This window comes from Pongo pygmaeus, chromosome 2 (assembly GCF_028885625.2).
Source record: "Pongo pygmaeus isolate AG05252 chromosome 2, NHGRI_mPonPyg2-v2.0_pri, whole genome shotgun sequence".
NCBI classification, from domain to species: Eukaryota; Metazoa; Chordata; class Mammalia; order Primates; family Hominidae; genus Pongo; species Pongo pygmaeus.
Genome location: NC_085930.1, coordinates 95,386,286 through 95,404,866, shown reverse-complemented (window position 1 = coordinate 95,404,866; position 18,581 = coordinate 95,386,286). Strand labels below are relative to the sequence as shown.

Genomic DNA, 18,581 nt, shown 5'->3' with positions numbered 1-18,581 from the left:
CAGTTGTTGCCTTCAGTGTGAATGACTTGCAGGGTGGCACTGGGGTCCTTCTTGTTGTTTGTTGCTTAGAGCTGGGTTTATTGTTTCATTATTTGGGCAACTTGCAATTCTGCCTATTTTTCTATGGCAAAGAACGCATTAAATCTCTCCTTAGATTGAGTTTCCTTCCCACCCCCACCCCCAGCACAGAGCCTGGCCCTATAAGTGCTCTGTATGGATTAATGGCTGTGAGTGAGTGAATAAATGACGTGGTGCCTGGATTCACAAGCGGAGATGGCCTAAGAACGTTGTAATCTGGTAGAGGAGTGATGCCGACACCTCCTCATTCTCCTTTGAACTCTGTTTTCTGAAGAGCAGCTAAAAGCTCAAGACTGGGCTAAGGAAGCGTGCCCTTGGATGTGGTTAAGAGACCTGGGTCAGCCCAGAAAGCCACCCCCTGACACGGGGGAGGGAGCATACTTTGAGGGCTGACACCCACAGGCACACCTTCTCATGGTGGTTTTAGGGTATAACAGGCTGGAAATCCCCAGAAAGGTGGCTGCTTGGGCATGGGTGTGTCCTGGCCTGGTGTGGGCGCTTCCCCCTCAGAACACAGGCTGTGTCACGTGGGGAGCCGAGGTCGTGCCTGAGTAACCCAGGTCCCTGATTGCTGGTTTTGCTCCCTGACACCTGCAGGCCTGCCACTCCACCTCGCAAAGTCCCTGAGTGACAGCTTGCAGGTGCTCGCCTGCCTGGGGTGGATGAGTGATGTGGATGGCTGTAGGATCCTGTGAGTCCCTTGAGGATGCAAAAGTAGAGTGCGTTTTGCCTTAGAGGAATGGACCTGTTGGGTTGGGGCTTGAGGACCCTCCCAGAGGTCAAAGACTCGATTTTATAGAAGGGAAGTGATTTCCCCGAGGACTTTGGTCTTCTCTTCTCTTGGTTGTGAGTGGCTTCAAGCAGCTTAAATTTCTCACCCCAGGTTCCCCCGAGCAGAGCAGTTTGAGAAGCTGGTGGCAATGTCTCCATTACATGCTGTGCTGGGAGCCACCAGGATTGGGGACCACTCCATGTAGTACTCTGGCACCTTTAGGAGTCCCTGTGAGCTCACAGACCCTCACAGAGTAACAGTTTCTACCTTGAAATGTTCTTACCATGGTGGTCCTGGCTGCTCCTGGAGGGCCCTAAAAGAGATGGTGCTGAGGGTGGCTCTCTCAGTCCCATCCTCTTCTGAGCTGTCTGGTCGGTGTCTTGTGTATGTATATTTTGAGGAATAAGATTCAGGTTTCAGAAGCATGTAGAGGAGAGTGAAACTGTCTTGCAGCCTGCAAAGTCGTGGCGAAATGCACTGGCCATCACTACCCAGACATCCCTCACTTCATAGCCCTGTTGGGGAATAAACACAGTCCATTCCTTAGTTGGGGCCTCAGGGGACACCTTAAAATGCTGTAGGCATTGTAGGTGTAAATCTCCGAGATTTTTTCCCTCCCCCTTCGTAGGTTATTTAAGGTACAGGTCATTTTCTATCTGAGTTTTTGTTTTGTTTTTTGACTGGTAACAGGAGCATACTTTCTTTTATGGGATGGGTGGGCTTAACTGGAAGAGGATTTTTCCCTCTCTTTTTTAGCACTTCAGAGAAGTGGCCAGAAAACTTTATGCGGGTGAGGGAGGAGGTATCCCCAAGACCTCTGGTTAGCCTGAGGTCTGCTTAGTGAGCCCCTGAATTGTTAGGGGCTGTGGGGAAACGGAAGCTCGGGAACAGCTGGCACGTTGGGAATGCCGCGTTGGCTGAAGTAGCGAGTCAGTCCTGCCTTAAACAGTACAAGGAGACCTTTCCTGCCCCTTGGCTGGCTCCCAGCTCTGTTGAATTTGACCTGTACACATTTTACCAGGAAATGTTGTTCGCATGAGGCAGGGGGCCAGTTGGTTTTGTGTGCAGTGCTTAAAAATCCTGGAAAATTAATCCTCTCTTCATTGATGCAACCAGTTTTTTTTTTTTTTTTTTTCTTGGTCTTTACCCCCTTCCTTATTACAAAAGGAATGTGACAAAATATACATAGGCCAAATGCTACACCCTTTTAACACTTGATCAGCAACAGCTTTCAGCAGGGCCTGCATTCCAGCAAGGCTGCTGGATTCTTGGGGGGAACTTGTCTCTCCCTCACACTTCCCTGTTACATTATGCCTGGTCGATTGAGGTGAAGGAGATCTTGATCTACTGAGACAGCCATGAGATTTCTTGGAGCCTCGATTTGGAGGGAGGGAACTTGGCCAACCATGGAGAGAAGAAGCCGGCTGTGTGCCAGCCTGGAACCGGCCAGAGGAGAGAAATGGCGCACACATGGCCATCGCGTGCCACCCGGCCACCCGTGAGGGGGCCTGCCAATCCTGCAAGCACCGTCTGCCTTCACACTTGCAATTTTATTTTCTTTCACATAGAAATGGAAGTTCAGATACTGTGCAGTGGTCTTAGCACAGGTCTAGGTGAACTCTTGCAAATCCCTGTTGCAGCCTGGGGGCCTCAAACTGATTTCCAGGACAGAAATGGTTCTGTTTGGTGAGCGGCCCCAGGCCCAGCTGCTGTACCTGTCGCTGGCACTGGGTATGATGATGGGGAGGTGGTGTGGCAGAGCAGCTAGGACACAGGTTTGGGGGCCATGGGTATGAGGCCCAGCTCGCACCCTTACCAAGGTGTGTGACTTGGGGCACATTCCTTTACCAGTCTGAGCCATAGTTTCCTCTCCTGAAAAAATGAGATGACAGTAGAAACTACCCCTTAGGACTGTTTTGATCTTGAATTGAGGAAATGCATAAAAGCACATAGCATGGTGCTTGGTATGTAGAAAATGCTCATTAAGTTGCTTCTGTTAGTATTAGCTGCTCTTATTTGATCTAATTTTTCTGTTATTCTTGCCTTGTGGTCAAAAGCTAGAAGAAATAGATCTAAGATACTTTCTACATTGATTAGAATCAAGTCTCCCATGTCTGTGAGAAGAATGAGGGATCTTGAGGGGAGTTTAAATGCCAAGTTAGCTTTTTGGTACCCAAAGGTAAATTGGGTTTTCTCTCTTGTTCCAGGGCAACATGCAGGTTCTGGTGACTTACGGTGGCGATCCCATCCCTAAAAGCCCTTTCACTGTGGGTGTTGCTGCACCGCTGGATCTGAGCAAGATAAAACTCAATGGGCTGGAAAACAGTAAGTGCCTGAATGAAGGGCAGATGGGTTGTTGATGACCACCCAACGTGGCTGCTGGTTAGATTTTCTTCAAAAGGTGGAATTTGCAGAGAAGCAAATTCTACGTGAAGAGACTTTGCAGCTGCACAGACTTTGGTTCGAATTAGGGCCATGGTGTGAAATAACTGTGACTGTGTCTGCCCCTTAGCCTCACCGAGACTCAGCTTTCTCATTTGTACAGTGGGGGTGGTCAGCGGGCAGAGGTTGAGAACACCCATGGGAATATTGTGAAAATTATATGAGCTAATGGTTCAGAGGCTGGCACGTAGTCAGCCCTCAGTAAGTGCTGGCATTGCAGTAGGAAGTTTTCATTAAAAAGAGAATTTGGGCCATGTTGCTTTCTGATGAGTTTCTAACTGTGCCAGCTCTCCTTGGCAACTGAATCCACACTAAGGTTGTGAGTCAAGCATAAATGCCAAATCCCTGGCACTGAGAAGTCACTACCACCACACCTCTGCCCCATCGCAATGTTCCTTTAGCTTGTTAGGGATTTTACTAGTATAAGCTCATTTCGCTTATTTTCAATTTTCTGATTATTTTTTAGTAGGGGAAATTTCAAACAGAAAAGGAAAGAGAATAGTATAACATGAGCAGTGATGTACTTATCACTCACCTTCAGATGTTCAACACATGCTCATAAAATAATTTTTTATACAAGTAAAAATATATCCATTTTTCATCTAAAAAACATTACAGTTAAGGGTTAATTCCACTTTAACCCTCACCTCTCCTTCTTCCTAGGGATAACCAAAGTTTTCAATTCAGTTTCTGTTCTTCCAGATCTTCTCTCTGCATCTATACATATAGATATGCCTGTGGAAAACATTTGGCTGTATTTATTTTGCATTAAAGTTGCCCTGCTGTATAAACCTATGTCTTCAGCCTGCCTTCCAACAGTGCATCTTGTGAATCATTCACTCCTACATCTTTTCCATCGGTGTTTACTGCTGAGTGGCTCCAGACTGGATCCACCTCAGGGCTCACATTCACCTGGTTTCAGGCTTATTGAGGCAGGGCTGAGTGCATACCCGCAGGATGGGGCTTCCTGTATTCACCTATGAGGGTTTCTCCAGAGTGCCACTAGCAATGCCATCAGTGAGCATCTTCTTCACTCGTGACCCAAGTGCACAAGTTGCAAGCAAGGCCAGCTCCCAGTTGCAGAGACCCAAAGTGACAGCTCACTGTTGGCTTTCGTGGCTGGAGCAGCCAGCTCTAAGTGTGTGAACGTCCACTGCCCAACCCTGTCATGTGTCCCCTTGTCACTCCTTTCACCAAGATATTGAGAGCTTTGACTCCAGAATAGGAAAAGCAGGGTGCCAATTAGGAAAGCCTCTTTTCCGGTGGGAAGTAGCGACCCAGGACCTCCTTGCTTGTGGTTCGGCAGTGTCCATCTTGCCAGGCCCTGTGTTCCTTCAGAGTCAAGGTTCTCTGGGTTGTGGCAGGGGCCCTGTGTTCCCAGTGCTTTTGTTTTGGGTAAAGTCCTTTCCCTGTTTTTGTCTAATCTATCACTTGGGCTTCCTGCAGCCCTGCTTTGCAGAGACCTTTTGGAAACCATCACGGTACAGTCGGTTCTCAGCACTTGCTTCAATCACCTCGCATTTGGCAGCTCTGTGACTTCTGCTTTCTTGAGGGGGAGGGGTGCCTATAAGATGGAGTTGGCTGCCAAGAATTAGTAAATAAAACATTGACTTATGAGGGTGTTTGGATATCAAGTTAACACCAAAAGTAAGTAAATAAGAGAAGACAGTGTCAGATTACAACTTTCTGGTCAGCAAAGATTGTGGGGTCAGGTAAATTTCACTTTGAGTCTCAGCTTGGCAGGGTGCTGCATATGTCACCCTGGACAAGTTACTTAACCTCTCTGAGCATCAGTTTCCCCATCTGTGAAAGCCATTGGTTAATAATAAATACCCCATAGGATTGTGGTGAAAATTAAGACAATAACCTATTTGTGCTTGACATATAAAATGCATTCAGTAAATGATAGCCATTATTGCTGTCATCACTAATGGATTATTGTGCCGACACGGGTTGTTACTGAGGCTGAGATGCTGATGATACTTACTCAGCTTTGCTGCTTGTCCTCTGCAGCAGCTGTTGCTTATGGTAGAGGTTGAGATAAGTCCCCGTGTCCAAAGAACCATTGCTTCTGTGCTCTGGATTGTTCCTGCTGCTGGAAAGGGTCAGCTCTTCACCTCGGCTTGTGTTTCTTTTCCAGGGGTGGAAGTTGGGAAGGATCAGGAGTTCACCGTTGATACCAGGGGGGCAGGAGGCCAGGGGAAGCTGGACGTGACAATCCTCAGCCCCTCTCGGAAGGTCGTGCCATGCCTAGTGACACCTGTGACAGGCCGGGAGAGCAGCACGGCCAAGTTCATCCCTCGGGAGGAGGGGCTGTATGCTGTAGACGTGACCTACGATGGACACCCTGTGCCCGGGAGCCCCTACACAGTGGAGGCCTCGCTGCCACCAGATCCCACCAAGGTCAGCCTTTGCTTTTGTCCCAGAACTTGTCTCATTGTTGTCAAACATGACACCATAGTCCTTCTCTGGTTCTTCCTGGCAAAGACCTTCTGAAAATCATTTTGTGATGAAAGCACAATTCACTGTGAAAGGTCCCCTGGGTAGGTGGGTCACAACCCTGCTCCTCCTCTTGCTCTCTGACTACAAGACTTTGGTGAGGGGCTCCCTGTCCCAGAGTCTTCTTTCTTCGCTTGTTAGCATAATCACAGTCCTCACTACAAAGCCAGCCTGTAAGGGGTAGGCGAGTTAGCAAACGTGGAGGCCTCTGCCCAGCACCCAGCTCACAGACGGAGCTCACCCTACAGAAGCTAGAATCATGTAATATAAAAATACATTATTCTGGCCAGGCGCGCTGGCTCATGCCTGTAATCCCAGCACTTTGGGAGGCTGAGGCAGGCGGATCATGAGGTCAGGAGATCGAGACCATCCTGGCTAACACGGTGAAACCCCGTCTCCACTAAAAATACAAAAAATTAGCTGGGCATGGTGGCGGGCACCTGTAGTCCCAGCTACACGGGAGGCTGAGGCAGGAGAATGGCGTGAACCTGGGAGGCGGAGCTTGCAGTGAGCTGAGATCACGCCACTGCACTCCAGCCTGGGCGACAGAGCAAGACTCCGTCTCAAAAACAAAAAACAAAAAAAAACATTATTCTTGGCTGGGCGCAGCGGCTCACACCTGTAATCACTGCACTTTGGGAGGCCAAGGTGGATGGATCACTTGAGGTCAGGAGTTTGAGACCAACCTGGCCAACATGGTGAAACCCCATCTCTACTAAAAATACAAAGATTAGCTGGGTGTGGTGGCACGCGCCTGTAATCCCAGCTACTCGGGAGGCTGAGGTGGGATAGTCGCTTGAACCTGGGAGGCAGAGGTTGCAGTGAGCCAAGATCGTGCCAAAGCACTCCAGCCTGGGCAACAGAGTGAGATTCCGTCCCCTCCAAAAAAAAAAAAAAGTTCATCATCATTTCTTCATAGTAACCCTGACTCAAGGGGTTTTGGAAGGTTTCCAGTGGTCTCAATGGTGTGAATCCTATGAAGGTGTCTTATTTGTTGAATTAGAGGTGAAAGCCTCATTCCTCACTCTTTTTTGAAACAGTTTAGTTTTATTATTATGCAGAATTTGTTGAGCAAAGTGCAACAGCCCACGCCACAGCCAGCTCCACAAGAGCCCTTCCGTGAACCCTCAACCTGGGATCTCGTGTATCTTTGTTGGAATGGACATTAGGTCTCCAAGTCCAGGCCTGTGATTTAGAAGGGTCAGGTGGGGTAGGAGAGAGGAGAGTCTTGGAGGGGCTGCTCCATTGGGGGTCACACCTCTCTCCTGTGCGTTTTCGCTGGTGATTGAGTTCTGAGGCGTTTGCTGCATTCACTGTTGTGGCTCTAACTCGTGTGCACGTGTGACACATGAAGCCCCAAGAGAAGGGCTGCCTGGCTAAGATGCACTTCCATGCTGATTACATGCATGGGTGTTGAAAGCTGTGCTGGCTGAGCAGCAATCCCAGTGCAGTTTGACTTTATTCTTTGCTCAAATAGGTGAAGGCCCACGGTCCCGGCCTCGAAGGTGGTCTCGTGGGCAAGCCTGCCGAGTTCACCATTGATACCAAAGGAGCTGGTACTGGAGGTCTGGGCTTAACGGTGGAAGGTCCGTGCGAGGCCAAAATCGAGTGCTCCGACAATGGTGACGGGACCTGCTCCGTCTCTTACCTTCCCACAAAACCCGGGGAGTACTTCGTCAACATCCTCTTTGAAGAAGTCCACATACCTGGGTCTCCCTTCAAAGCCGACATTGAAATGCCCTTTGACCCCTCTAAAGTCGTGGCATCGGGGCCAGGTCTCGAGCATGGGAAGGTGGGTGAAGCTGGCCTCCTTAGCGTCGACTGCTCGGAAGCGGGACCGGGGGCCCTGGGCCTGGAAGCTGTCTCGGACTTGGGAACAAAAGCCGAAGTCAGTATTCAGAACAACAAAGATGGCACCTATGCAGTGACCTACGTGCCCCTGACGGCCGGCATGTACACGTTGACCATGAAGTATGGTGGCGAACTTGTGCCACACTTCCCCACCCGGGTCAAGGTGGAGCCCGCCGTGGACACCAGCAGGATCAAAGTCTTTGGACCAGGAATAGAAGGGAAAGGTGGGTTTCATTTAAAAAAAAAAAAAAAAAAAAAAAAAGACAAGCTGGGACTTAAGGGCTACCTGAAACTTGGAGCTGCAAACCCAGCCATCTGCAGGAGCCAGGTGACATATAAGGCAGTGCTCACCTGTTCCCTCTGCCTCAGGGAGTGGTTGGGGGGCCCTGGTGAAGGTTGAGCACATTGCATTTCTGGGAACCGTGCTACTCAACCCCTGTTTTCTGTTTCTCCATGGGGAACAGGACCTAGCATTGTCAGCAGAATCTCTAGTTTTTTGGCAAAGCCAGAAATCTGGATTTTTCTCTGGAAACTCAACATACAACATGTTGGCATTTAATTGGGAAAAAGTTTAAAATGTGGTGTTGGCTAACACCTGCATGCCACACAGCAGGTTTGTCTTCAACCTTTAACCTGTCCTCGAGCCCTCGGTGTGAGCAGTTGTGTTGTCACTTAGCCGTGGCTACTCTAGAAAGGACTTCTTTTGGGATGGAGGGGGTTAATATTCTTGATTTGAGAGTTAGAAAAACCAGTTTTCCACCGTTACTGAAATTAGACTTCATGTGTCCTGAAGTGCCAAGAACCTTGGTTCTGGGGTTTGCTTTTGGGTCTGGGGTACTGGCGGCAGTGTTAGCTATGTGCTTGCTCTGCAGATGTGTTCCGGGAAGCCACCACCGACTTTACAGTTGACTCTCGGCCGCTGACCCAGGTTGGGGGTGACCACATCAAGGCCCACATTGCCAACCCCTCAGGGGCCTCCACCGAGTGCTTTGTCACAGACAATGCTGATGGGACCTACCAGGTGGAATACACACCCTTTGAGAAAGGTGAGCCGCCCTGTCCTTGGACTGGACCCTCGTTCAGAGCTGCCCTTGGTCATTGCCTCCTGGTGGCTGGTACTGATGCCTGCCCCATGTGCTAGGCCTGTCTCAGCAGGGCCACATGCAGAGTGACAGAGTGGAAGTCAGCCTCCGCAGCAGTCAGCTGCCCACTCAGTGCCTGGCTTGCTGGCATTGTGTAATAGGTGGGCTGGGTTTAGCCTCAGTCTCACCTCAGCAAGTTATGGGGTAATGTCATGATGTTGTTCATTTGTGCCATTTTTCTTTGCGTATGAATTTCTTTCTTCTTGAATATTAGGAATTATAAAAAATTTCAATAAATAGAAAAGCATAAAGAAAAAAAAAAAGTGCCATGTATATCTCCACTACCTGGAGTTTGGAAGCCTGCGATATTCTGGTATAGATATTTTCAGTCTTCTTGTGGATACGTGTTTCTTCTGTTTCGTGGGTTTCGCTTTTTCTTTTGGTTAATGGCTGGATGGTGTTTTCCCAAATAAGAGTAGTCTGTTTAGGATGACTGACTTGAATATTTGCTTGATTGGGGTGGAGTGGCTTGTGTGACTGCAGATAGACGGTTTGTATTATTTAAAAGTCAGATCATACCTACATTACTGTGGGTTTGTTTTGTTTTGTTTTGTTTTGAAACAGGATCTCACTCTGTTGCCCAGGCTGGAGTGCAGTGGTGTGATCATGGCTCACTGCAGCCTCAACCTCCTGGGCTCAAATGATCCTCCTGCCTCAGCCCCCTGAGTAGCTGGAGTTGCAGGTGTGCACCACCACACTCAGCTAATTTTTGTATTTTTTGTAGAGACGGGGTCTCGCCATGTTGCCCAGGCTGGTCTTGAACTCCTGGACTCAAGCGATCTACCCTCCTCAGCCTCCCAAAGTGCTGGGATTATAGGTGTAAGCCACTGCCCCCAGCCACATTACTGTGTTTTTAACCCCCTTTTCCAAATAACATAGTATAACATGCAGACTTCAATGCTATGCTATGAAAAATCATTTTTCACAAATAGAGGATTTGTATGCAAATATGAGTTTCTGTTTGTTGTTTTGAACAGGTCTCCATGTAGTGGAGGTGACATATGATGATGTGCCTATCCCAAACAGTCCCTTCAAGGTGGCTGTCACTGAAGGCTGCCAACCATCTAGGGTGCAAGCCCAAGGACCTGGATTGAAAGAGGCCTTTACCAACAAGCCCAATGTCTTCACCGTGGTTACCAGGTAGGCAAGGCCCTACATTTGGTGTCTTGAGTCTCTCTTTTGTGGCTAGATTCTACCTATGTGTCATAGTTTCCTAACTTTTGATAAGATGCATTTTTATTTTTATAACATATATTACTTTCTGTAGAGACTTATGTTACATAGAAAGACCAAGCATACCTAAAAAACATACCAAAGCACTTGATAATGGTCATGAAACTATGTAGCAAACCAGGACTCAATCAAGCTCTATAACTTGATAATGTAAAAATTTGTAGCCAACCTTGTAAGTATTTTTATTAAAGTTGGTTGCAAGGCATATGCCTGTGTTGTACTTGCAGTCCTAGCCAGTGCAATTAGATAAGAAAAATAGGCTGGGCGTGGTGGCTCACGCTTGTAATCTCAGCACTTCAGGAGGCCGAGATGGGACAATTGCTTGAGGCCAGGAGTTTGAGACCAGCCTGGCCAACATGGCAAAACCCTGTCCCTACAAGAAATATAAAAATTAGCTGGGCTTGGTAGTACACGCCTGTAATCCCAGCTACTACTTGGGAGGCTGAGGCATGTGAATTGCTTGAACCCGAGAGACATAGGTTGCAGTGAGCCGAGACCACGCCACTGCACTGCAGCCTGGGCAATGGAGTGAGACTCTGTCTCAGGAAAAAGAAAAATAAATGAAGCATAAGCATTGAAAAGGAGGGGTCAGAGTGTCTTTACTTACGTTATACTAATGTGAAATTCCCTATGTGAGAGGTGTAGTAATTGAGTTGGGGTGGCTACATGGAATAGTTTATAAAGGGAATTTGCATGAATTTTAGCAATAAGCAGACCAGCATAAATGGTGTACATTTCACTTTCTTTTCCATCCTTTCCAGAGGGGCAGGAATTGGTGGGCTTGGCATAACTGTTGAGGGACCATCAGAGTCGAAGATAAATTGCAGAGACAACAAGGATGGCAGCTGCAGTGCTGAGTACATTCCTTTCGCTCCGGGGGATTATGATGTTAATATCACATATGGAGGAGCCCACATCCCTGGTAAGCTATTCCTCAGAGAGGACCCCAAAGAATAATTGATTTTGCAGGAAAGTGGGTTTGATTTTGCTTATCTCTCTGAGTGGGGAAAACAATCTGATATTTGTAATAGCTGCAAAAGGAGAATTTTTCTTAGGGCTACATCTCCAAGATTATCTCAACTCCCAGTAGAACCGGTAACATGGCAAAAAGCATCGGCTTAGAATTTTGACTGGAAACAGTTGTGCATGTGTCGGAGGACCTAGTTCTTGATTCAGGGGAAAGCTGGTTCTTTACAAAGTTGAAAATCACAGTGGCTCACACCTGTAATCCCCAAACTTTGGGAGGCCAAGGCATGCAGATTGCTTCAGGTCAGGAGTTTGAGACCAGCCCAGGCAACATGGGGAATCCCCATCTTTACAAAAAATACAAAACTTAGCCGAGTGTGGTGGTGCGTGCCTGTAATCCTAGCTATGTGGGGTGGGGGCTGTAATGGGAGGATGTCTGAGATGGGAGCCTGGGAGGTTAAGGCTGTAGTGAGCTGAGATTGCTCCACTGCACTCCAGCCTGGGTGACAGAGGAAGACCCTGTCTCAAAAAAAAAAAAAAAGAAAAGAAAATTTTTACCTTATTTTGTGTCTTGGTTTCTTTTTTTTCACTGACAATACTAGTAGCTGATCAAGATATGCAGATTCAAATTGTTCTTTGTAATTTCTTTTGTATTTAGTGATGTCATGTATACTCACTGTGAAACACGGTTTCTCAACTTCAGCACTATGACACTTTGGGCCAGATGATTCTTTGTGGTGTGGGGCTGTCCTGTGCATTGTAGACTTTTGTCAGCATCCCTGCCCTGTACCTGCTAGATGCCCATAGCAGACTTCTCCTTCCCCATTCTTACTTGTAGCAACCAAAAATGTCTCTATATCTTGCCAGATGTCTTAAGGGACAAAATCACTTCAGCCTGAACCACTGCTGTAAAGATTCAAACAATAAATAAATATATGACTTAAGTAGTAAGACCCTCCCCCATTTGTTTTGGGGGAAGGACTCTCCATAGGTTCTAGTTCTCTACTCAAATGATTGTCACCCCCACACCTTTTATTTATTTATTACAATAGCTTTTGGGGTACAAGTTGTTTGTGGTTACGTGGATGAATTCTATAGTGGTGAATTCTGAGACCACCTCCCTCACCCCCATTTCTAAAAGGACAGGCGAGTGTGTGGAGTGGACACAAGACCGAGGACTGGCGCTGTTCTGGGCTACTTATGCCTTGTCTTAGGTGTGGTGTGAAGAGGGCAGAGCCCCACCCCAGGACCCCAGGAGCAGGAAGAGCCTCGGCTGGGGCTTGTTCTTCTCTCTCTGGGTCACGCTGAGAGGGGAAGGGCAGGCTGAGGGGCCCGCTGCTGGGTTCTGGGTTAACTCTCAGGCAGCTGGAGTGTCCACTGACCACACACTTTCCTGATTCCATTCCTGCTTCCCCCTTACTACATGGAAATGTGCACACACACTCACACTCACTCTCTTTCTCTCACACTGATCAGAAAGTATTGACTTTCAACTCAGACTGATTCTACTCAGATACTCATTTAAGCTTCAAGTCATTTAAAACAACATGTTTCTCCTCAAACTTGTGCTTGCGGCTCATTCAATATAGATTTTAAAAATTCCTATAATCACTAGTCTAGGGGATTTCAGCTTTGGGCAAGACAAAGTTCCTGCCCTCAGGGAGCTTACTGTCTAGGGCTTATACAACTGAAACTTGTGGTGACTGCTATGAAGAATGAGAATGGGGCTTGGTGACAGAATTCAGAGCTACAGGCTCCTTTTGGAGTTTTGTAACACTTGCATTAGGAGAGAGTTGGGCACAGGCAATGGGTAGAAGGCTGCTCCCAGGAGGGGTGATGTGGCTCCTACCTGGCAGGCAACAGTGGAGATGAACATCTCCTGGTTTTTGTGGCAATGAAACTTTTTGACTATGGGGAAAGGCTGGTGAGTGCCACCAGCTTCCAAATCCCCCTTACAGAAAGGGGTCAGAGTTTGTCCCCTGCGGCCGACCTGTGAGCTTAAAGCAAATGGCCATCTTTGAGCATAACAACAGAAAGACACTCATTTGTGGTTTTCCCATCAGGTGTGGGTGGTGCCTTTTTACATTTCAGGCTCTCTGTTGCCTCCCAGAGAGAGCCAAATGCCAGCTTTTCCAGAACCCCAGAACCCTCCCAGGCAGAGACATTTAGTGAAGTGTTGGTTGGTTTTCTTAGCATCAGGCTTCTTAGCTAAGGCAACCTATGGGGGTACTGCCATGAAACAGTCGGCTACCTGCCACCTTCTAATTTGCTTTCATGGTAATTCTGGGTGCTTAAATATTAGCCTAGTTTTTTCTGGCCTGGTTAAAAACCCGGAGTGGAGTTATTTTTAACAACGTGTCCTGTCTTACCCATAATGGCATGTTGATTTCCTGTGGTAGGCCAGCTGTGGTCGGTTGGTGGTGGCTCCCTAGACCACTGGATTGAGTGGGGTTCGGAGTGCATGAGGAAGAAGGTCTGGCATGAGGGAATGGTGACATGTGTCTGGGCATGGAACAGGGGAATGGCGGATAATGCTTGGGGTCTGCCATCTTGGACAGTTTATCTTACCCGGGTTTGTTGGTTTCATGAGGGAATGGTGACATGTGTCTGGGCATGGAACAGGGGAATGGCAGATAATGCTTGGGGTCTGCCATCTTGGACAGTTTATCTTACCCGGGTTTGTTGGTTTTTGGCTGCTCTCATGCTGAGCTCAGACAACTTCTAGTGGAGGCTCTGACTTAAAGATTGGCCTCAGAGGTAGTCCCTTGCCATCAGCTGTTGACATTGAAATCCTCAACTGTCACTCTCTAAAGTAAAGCCCCCTTTTGTTCCTCTCACCCCACTGTGGAGGCCTGTGCTTGTTTGCCAGGGCCAGCCATTTATTTCACATAGCTAAAGACCTGGATGCTGTTGAAACCCAGCTGTTGTTAGAAAGCCAGGGACAATTCTTTGTGTGTCTTGGCTGTCTACCATCTCTAATTCTACAAAGTATAAATTCTCTGGGATGCAAAGCAGAGATCCCTCAGCTTTCACGGCAGTCATTAACTTTGCCAGATACCATGGGGAGCACCAGGACTCCCATGCAAGGCAGAGGTGCATGTAGCCCCTTGGTGATGGGCGTGGTTGCCTGAGGCATGCTGCCATATGCTGGATGCGGAGCTCTCCCTCCACAGTGGAGTCCATGAGCATCCTTGGCCCAGCCCTTGTTTCTCTGTTTAGCACTTCTCTAGCAAATCGCTATCTCCTCTCCTCGACTCCTCTGTGCTTCATCTTTAAAACTGACACCCTCAAGGAGTCAGAGGCCCTTAGGGTCCCCCGTGGAGTCAGCCATGCAGCAGGAGCTCAGCTTACACTCAGGAAGACAGCAAGGCTTCACCAGGTGGCCGGGTGACCGAGAAGGCTGAGTGTGGTCAGAAGGTGCCAGCTGCATTGGAGGGAGAGGAGTCTGGGGGACACACAGGAGCCATGTGTGGGAGACAGGCTGGATGTGGGCTGCAGGGCCTGCCCATCTCTCTCCGTTCTGTTGTTCCACCACTTGGCTTCCTCCTTCAGTTGCTCCAGCAGCCTGTCTGCTCCCTTGCCTCTAGGCTCCTGCACATGCTGAGGCCTCTCTACTTGGAGCACCTCTCTGTCTGCTCCCTCTTGTGCCGCAACTGAGATGTTACTGGAAAGCTTTCTGTGGTCTCCCGCAGACCAGGTTAACTGCCTCCTGAGTGCTCCACTTTCCACACCCCAAATATGTAGGATGTTAGAGTGACTTGCTTGCCTCATCCTTCTCCTGCATTGTGGGTTCCTGGGGGGTGTTAACCACCCAGGATCCATCACCTGGCACAACATCTGCACGTAGTAGGTGCTCTGTGAGAATGGTTGACAACAATGAGCCGGCACATGAGCAGTGCACACAGCGAGGCAGGGGGAGCTGACCAAGGCCTGCATGGCCGAGGTCCCGGGGGAGCAGCAGTGCCATTCTGGCTGTGCACAAGGTGGTCTCCAGTTCCCAGCTTGTGCTCAGAATCCCATGACCTCTCTTCCAGGCAGCCCCTTCAGGGTTCCTGTGAAGGATGTTGTGGACCCCAGCAAGGTCAAGATTGCCGGCCCCGGGCTAGGCTCAGGCGTCCGAGCCCGTGTCCTGCAGTCCTTCACGGTGGACAGCAGCAAGGCTGGCCTGGCTCCGCTGGAAGTGAGGGTCCTGGGCCCACGAGGTAAGTATGCACCCTGCCTTCCTGCAGACATTCATCTGCCCCAGGCAGGGGCAGCCATGACCCAGAGCAGATGCTTTGCTTTTCAGTTTGCTCATGAGCTTAAAATTAAATTTAAAAAAAAATTATTGTTTCATGTTCTAGTTAAACAGTAGAAATTCCTGCTTACAAGTAAGCAGGCTTGTTATTTCTCCAGTGATCTGTCCCCCCATTTAATAATATGGCTATCAGTTTCTTAGAGGAAGCAGCAGTATTTGGGCTGTCATATGTAATATGGTGGCGACTGTTTCATTATGTGTTTCAGCGTTTGTGAGGGGGTGGGTTGGTCTGGATGTGGCAGATGGTGGGGTTTGGAGGTGATAACTCATTGAGATACCTTGGTGTCCATGTGGTACATACCAGAACCTCTGGGAATGCCAGGTACATGATGCACGTGATACATGGCTTTGTCATTGTCTCAATTCCCCAGAGAGAGAGGGTGTCTTGGGGGAATGAGCTTTGCTGGCCATATAGGGACAAAGCCCTGAAATGCATTGGAACTTGCCTTTTTTGGTAAGTGACCATGTTTCCTCCTCCAGCACTTAAAATGTGCCTTTCTCCCACATAGAGGACAGTGTGCCTAATTTCTTACATAATCTGGATTTTCCTCCCCCGTGATATGTTCTTGGATTCACAGAAGTGGCAAATGGGGGTTTACCTCTTTGAAGAGGAACCTTCTCCTTCATGGGGTTCAGCAGGAGGTTATGCCCTTTGAAGCTCAGGGCAGAAGTGGTTTGGGGGAAATGAGGTCATGGGCCTGGGATCAGATTCTGTGAAGTTACTGAGCTTCAGGACCTGCATGCGTTTGTGTGCATGTGTGTGTCCCTGTGTATGTGTGAAAGTGAGGGAGAAAAAGAAGAAAGAAAGAGAAGCTTTACTTGGATATCTGCCTCTATTATGAAGGACTCTCAAGTAACAGCCTTTTGATTTTAGCTGATGACATGGATTCCCAGTCATGGCGCAGCCCCTTGAAAGCCCTTTCAGAGTTCTTTAAAGGTGACCCGAAGGGTGACTTTAATAAGATAGGTTTGCATTTTCACATGGCTGCTGAATTATGTAACCCAAATGCTTCTTGCTGGCCTCACTTCTAAAATTGGCTTACACCTGCCTCATCTGCTTTGCTTAATGAGCATGCCATGCTTTGATTAACCTACCTTGGAGTTGACCCATCGTTGACTATCACGTTGGAAGCTGGGATCTGGACTCTGCAACCCAACGCGTGCCTTGATTATGTTTTAGCATAATCTCTGACATCTCCACAGGCTTCACCTTGAGGGTCCCCTTGCCCCATAAGATTGGCACCCTCACCTGCCCTGCACCTATGCCCCAGTATGCTGGTACCACAGTGTTCTTTGCTCAAAGGTGGCCACAAGTCTCGACTAGCCAGCCCATTGGTTAATTTTTGCTCTTCACAGTTCTGGACTCTTTGGCAGTGTCTCAGCTGTAGAGTTAAATTGCCACATCCTAAGCCTGCCTAACCAGCTTGAAAGGTTATAGTGTGTCTTCAACACACATCATCCACATACACCCTCCAGCAGCAAGCACAGGCAGTCTCCTTAATTATACTCTAGGGCAGATTGAGTGTATTTTAGCACAAAGAGCTAAAGGTGTCTCTTGGGGTCATTTCTGCAACCATGAATTGGGGATCCTGTGATTTTTTCAGGCCTGTGATTATGGTTGCTGGCCTTTATGTTACTCATCAGTGGAAACCAATAGCTCTTGGGGATGGATGTGATCCTATTTCGGACTCAGCCAAGGGTGGATTAAATTTGAGGCCAGGCAGCTCCTTAAACCTCTCATATCTGTCCTCAGGCCTGGTGGAGCCAGTGAACGTGGTGGACAATGGAGATGGCACACACACAGTAACCTATACCCCATCTCAGGAGGGACCTTACATGGTCTCAGTTAAATATGCTGATGAAGAGATTCCTCGCAGGTAAGCTCCATCCATCCACCCATCCATTCCTCCATCAGTCCATCCACCCATCCATTCCTCCATCATTCCATCCATCTACTCATCCATTCCTCCGTCAGTCCATCCATCCACCCATCCATTCCTCCATCAGTCTATCCACCCATCCATTCCTCCATCATTCCATCCATCTACTCATCCATTCCTCCATCAGTCCATCCATCCATGCATCCATTCCTCCATCAGTCCATCCATCCATCCATCCATCCATCCATTCTTTCATCATCCCATCCATCCACCCATCCATTCCTCCATCAGTCCATCCATCCACCCATCCATTCCTCCATCGGTCCATCCACCCATCCGTTCCTCCATCATTCCATCCATCCACTCATCCATTCCTCCATCAGTCCATCCATCCACCCATCCATTCCTCTATCAGTCCATCCATTCCTCTATCAGTCCATCCATTCCTCCATCAGTCCATCTACCCATCCATAGAGGCAGCAAGTATTACGTAGAACCTGCAACTTGTCACCACACACTAGCCTTGATATTTGTGGCTCCTGCTCTCTCACTCCCCCAATTCCTTTCAGACATCTTTAGTTTAAAGGTGAGCTGAAATTAAGAAGCTGGAAATTCTAACCAGGTGTGGTGGGATTTGCCTGTAATCCCAGCTACTTGGGAGACTGAGATGGGAGGATCACTTGATCCCAAGAGTTTGAGGCCAGCCTGGGCAACATAGACCCTCCGCTGACATCTCTGAAAAAAAAAAAAAAAGCGGTAGTAGTAGAGAATCATTGATGAAATAAAGAATTTATTAGTTTATTAGAGGCTTCTTTTTGGTGTTTTGGTGAACCTGCAAGTAGTTTTCTGATTGGGACAGGACAAAGGTCTTTACTTCAGAGTTTGCTTGATAAAAGCATTTCCAGAAGATTTTATATAGAAACCTTGTTCCTTGTTGATATTAATACAAAAAAAAAAAAATGTTACATAAGCTCTTCACCTCTTGGAACAATCTCTAAGGGTTTTCTTTTCTTTTTTTAAAAAATCATGCCCCTTAAGATGAAAAACTTTCACCCATATCCCCTAACACATATTTTATATAGAGATAAGCATATGAGCTCTATCTATGTAGAGATATGTAATTTATAAATTGTATATTGCTTCACGAATATACCATGTACCATATGAAGCATACTAAATATAGAATAATTATAGATACAGAATATAGAATAAGATGAGATATAAATATTAAAACTGAAGTTCCAGTATTCTCTTTCCATTTGGTGACCATGATCTTAGCATAACGAAAGTGGGCTAAATGTGTTTAACCCTGTGTTTCCCAAACTAATTTGTGAACTCTTCCTCCCCAAACTATATATACCCCTTGGAACAGAGGTCCCCAGCCCTTGGAGCGTGGACTGGTGTGGGTGCATGGCCATGTT

General features: G+C 47.8%; 1 protein-coding gene across 5 annotated transcripts in view; it reads left to right on the top strand.

Annotated features, from left to right (window-relative positions):
• The window catches only part of FLNB (filamin B), a 165,064-nt gene that overhangs the window by 108,421 nt on the left and 38,062 nt on the right, over positions 1–18,581 (top strand). For all 5 annotated transcript variants that reach the window (XM_063661031.1, XM_054479644.2, XM_054479643.2 and 2 more), the window contains exons 19-26: positions 3,058–3,175; positions 5,433–5,695; positions 7,269–7,866; positions 8,515–8,688; positions 9,762–9,924; positions 10,779–10,939; positions 15,018–15,185; positions 17,034–17,157. In XM_063661031.1, coding sequence (XP_063517101.1) covers positions 3,058–3,175; positions 5,433–5,695; positions 7,269–7,866; positions 8,515–8,688; positions 9,762–9,924; positions 10,779–10,939; positions 15,018–15,185; positions 17,034–17,157 — 1,769 coding nt within the window. The remainder of the gene's footprint in view (positions 1–3,057; positions 3,176–5,432; positions 5,696–7,268; positions 7,867–8,514; positions 8,689–9,761; positions 9,925–10,778; positions 10,940–15,017; positions 15,186–17,033; positions 17,158–18,581) is intronic.